The sequence below is a fragment of the Diorhabda carinulata genome, chromosome 10 (genome assembly GCF_026250575.1).
Source record: "Diorhabda carinulata isolate Delta chromosome 10, icDioCari1.1, whole genome shotgun sequence".
Lineage (NCBI taxonomy): Eukaryota > Metazoa > Arthropoda > Insecta > Coleoptera > Chrysomelidae > Diorhabda > Diorhabda carinulata.
In genome coordinates, this window is record NC_079469.1 from 1,621,253 (window position 1) to 1,625,042 (window position 3,790).

The 3,790-nt window shown below is 36.2% G+C and overlaps 2 protein-coding genes across 2 annotated transcripts; both read left to right on the plus strand.

The window, feature by feature from the left end:
- The first annotated feature begins 521 nt into the window (after positions 1-521).
- LOC130898889 (zinc finger BED domain-containing protein 5-like) lies at positions 522-1,109 on the plus strand. Its single transcript, XM_057808482.1, has one exon. The coding sequence runs from the start codon at positions 522-524 to the stop codon at positions 1,107-1,109; it is 588 nt and encodes a 195-aa protein (XP_057664465.1).
- Positions 1,110-1,151: 42 nt separating this feature from the next.
- LOC130898890 (zinc finger BED domain-containing protein 5-like) lies at positions 1,152-1,646 on the plus strand. Its single transcript, XM_057808483.1, has one exon. It carries the CDS (start codon positions 1,152-1,154, stop codon positions 1,644-1,646), a length of 495 nt encoding a protein of 164 aa, XP_057664466.1.
- The last annotated feature ends 2,144 nt before the right edge of the window (positions 1,647-3,790 follow it).

The window sequence follows — 3,790 nt, forward strand, 5'->3', positions numbered from 1 at the left end:
AAGGTGATTTATTTATGCTTTATGTCTCACCGATGAGATCCGCAAGCCGCTTTAGCCTTTGTCTTGATGAAAACCGACCGCCGATATCTACTTGTGAGCGCGCAGTCACTTTGATAAAAGCCGCCATTGAGATTAGACGCTATAGTTGTAAACAAGCGACTTTCGGCTATATAACTTCAAAACAAGTCGAGATTGTTTACACCGCATTTTTTGTATTTCTATTTTTATATCGGCTTTTTATTTATCAAAGGCGCCGACTCGAGTATTTTTAAGAATGTTCGAGATCGAGGCTAGGACTATAAATGCGACGACCGCGCTTCGACACTCGAGTCAGTCGACGATTAGCGTTCGGAGCGATAAGTACCTATTTGCTAGAAACGAAAGTTTTATTTTGTTCTATTGCTGTATTCTGATTGTATGAGTTTTGTACATATCTTCTTTGGACTAAACTCTTCTACTCAGTAACGATCGTGCGTTAATTTGACCCCACCATCCTGACAAGTAATTATTAATAAAGAAGAATGGAACGTTGGCTTAAAGGCGTTAAACGTGTTGCAACAACACAACAATGTTCAAAAGCAGTACGCGCGGAGTATACAGCAATTATCGATGATAATGATGCAACGACGTCAAGTTCCACGGTTTCAAAGGCGAAAAAAAGGAAGTATGATGAATCATATATCAGTTTCGGATTTGTTGATTCCAACGGCTCACCTCTCTGCATGTTATGTAGTAAACTGCTTCCTAATAGTTCCATGGCACCTGCCAAGTTGCGCCGACATTTAGAGACTGTACACCCCGAGTCTAAAGACAAGAATAGAGAATTTTTTGTACGTAAAAAAGAACAGTTATTGGAAAGTCAAAAAACTATGATGCAAGTAACCCAAACTATCAATGAAAAGGTCACAAAGGCATCATATTTAGTTAGCTATCGCATTGCACAAGAAGGTGAAGCACACACTATCGCTGAGATTTTAATAAAACCATGTGTGTTAGACATAACAAAATGTATGCTCGATGAAAAATCTGCAAAGCATCTTTCTACTGTGCCACTATCAAACGATACTGTTTCAAGTCGAATTCATGATCTGGCAAGCTACGTCAAATAAAAGCTAGTTACACGTCTACAAAAAACACGATTCGTCTTGCAAATGGATGAGTCTACTGATGTCGCTGGTCTGGCTATCTTGCTGGTTATCGTGAGATATCCATATGAAAGTTCTTTTGAAGAAGACATGCTTATGTGTTCACCGTTGCCCACAAACACTACCGGAGAAGAAATTTTTACTAAAATAAATATATTTTTTGAAGAAAATAATCTCAGTTGGAACGATTGCATTGACATTTGTACAGATGGGGCCAAGGCGATGATGGGTAAAATAGCAGGAGTCGTGTCACGAATACAAAAGAAAGCACCTAATTGTGGTTCCAGTCATTGTCTCCTGCATAGACAAACACTAGCAATGAAGCAAATGCCGTCAAACCTAAAATTAGTAATGGATGAAGCGGTAAAAATTATTAATTTTATCAAATCACGACCACTACAATCCCGATTGTTCTCATTATTGTGTGAAGATTTTGGTAGCAAACATAAAACACTGCTGCTCCATCAGAAGTGCGATGGCTGTCTCGGGGTAAAACTTTAACAAGGCTATTTGAACTTAAAGCCGAGTTACAAATGTTTCTTTCAGATACTTCTTTTAATTTGAAAGACCGTTTGTATGATAAAACTTGATTGTTCCGACTGTCTTTCATGGCGGATATCTTTCAAAAACTGAACGAATTAAATTTATCATTGCAAGGTAAACAGACAACAGTGTTCCAGGCCTGTAACAAAATAACTGCCTTTGAAAGAAAATTATATTTTTGGATTATTTGAGTTAGTAAGAGAGAAATAGAAAGCTTTACGTTACTCAGTGAGTTTGTTAGCGATAACGACTCAGAAATGTTTCAAGATAATGTATTTGAAGAATTGGTCCAATATCTCACTTCGATGCGCGCATCTTTTGAGAAGTATTTTCCCGAAGAACAGAATACAAAATTGAAACTGAATTCATGGATTCATAATCCTTTTTTACCCACCTTGCAAAAGCCCGAAAGTATGTCAAATGAGATATATGAATCTCTTTTAGAAATGTCATCAGACACAAGTATGGAGTCATTGTTCAAAACGACATCTCTCAACGATTATTGGTGCAGAATCCGTGATGAATACCCAATGCTTGCCAAAATGGCTCTGAATATTCTTCTTCCATTTCCAACAACATATTTGTTCGAAACAGGATTCTCAACCTATGCCACGAAAACAAAATACCGGAATAGACTGGACGCCGAACCTGATATGAGACTTCAACTGTCTTCTATCAAACCTGATATCAACCAATTAATGAAAAATAAAAAACAGTTCCATACCTCCCATTAGTTATTTTTTTTTTCTTTTTTAATATCTTCTATTTCTATTATTATACTTGTTATGTAAGTAAGTAATAAGTATACGTTACATTCTACGTTTATTATGCTTATTAATAAAGAATATACTTTTAGAGACTATTGTTTTATTGTAGGGTTCCGTCAAGTATTTCACTTTCCAAAAGGGTTCCGTCACTAAAAAAGTTTGAGAGCCGCTGCTCTAGAGAGTCGTTCTAACATGGTGATCGTATTCGGAGAAGTTTTGACATTGATCTGTTTACAATAATATGCCAGACAAGCTAAGAAACTATTTTGAAAAATAACTTTGTTTAAATCTGTAGATAAAATATAAATATAATGTATCGAAGCGCGGATACAGGGGGAGGTCATGGGAGCTATGACCCCCCCTAAATCCTGATTAATTAACTTAATTTTTTTGTTTCAAAGTCGATGAGGAATTGATATTTTAAGTAAAAATTGCGTAAAATTCGTCATTATGCTGTTAAAAACAACGTAATTAACTTATATTTTGTGGGTAAAAGGTCTAAAATGCCTTTGAGGGAGGACTCGTCCTAATACTAATGACCCCTCCTTTGTCAAGACTCTGGATCTGCCCTTGAATGTATCAAAGTTATATACATTTAATCATAATTTTGTTAATTAGAATTACGTGTAAGTAAATCAACCGAAATTTTTTAAATAATCGATTGTATTTATAATTATCTCGACGTCTAATTTCAGCTGAAATATGTAATTCACACCCTGTCGTTCTTGACTCTTGACTCGGGGCCTTTCATTACTCCCACAATTAAGTTAAAAATAAATTGTCAATTACTTTAGCCATTCACGTGCGGTTTTTGAAGGGTGAACAACGACAAATTTTATAATCAAAATATACAAAACTGAGAAGGAACTTATTTTAAAATCATCTTTAAGGTCGATTCCATCCCCCATAAAAGCTGATTTTATCGAAGATCATTTACAGCCCCCCAATTGCAGACTCTAATGGTCATAGAAATACCTGGTTTGGCCTAGAGATGGCGCTAGTTTCTTGAAAAGTACCACAGTAATAGAAAGTACAGCATCGGTTTTAAGTTTGAAGACGCCACGATGTTTAGTATTTGTTTGATGAACGTTTTCAGCAAATTGAAAAAGGAGAACCGACTCCAAAGAAGGCAAAGACCGTTCCATCTGCAGGCAAGGTCATGGTGTCAATTGCAATGACCCAAACTAATGAATTAAAGTTTGAAATGCCTACCTCATGCACCCTTTTCTCTGGATTTAGCAGCCTCGGATTATATTCTGTTCCTAGATTAAAAAAAATGTCTCGGTGGCCAAAGATTCTCCAACAATGAAGAGGCGATGCAGTTAATGTCTTTTT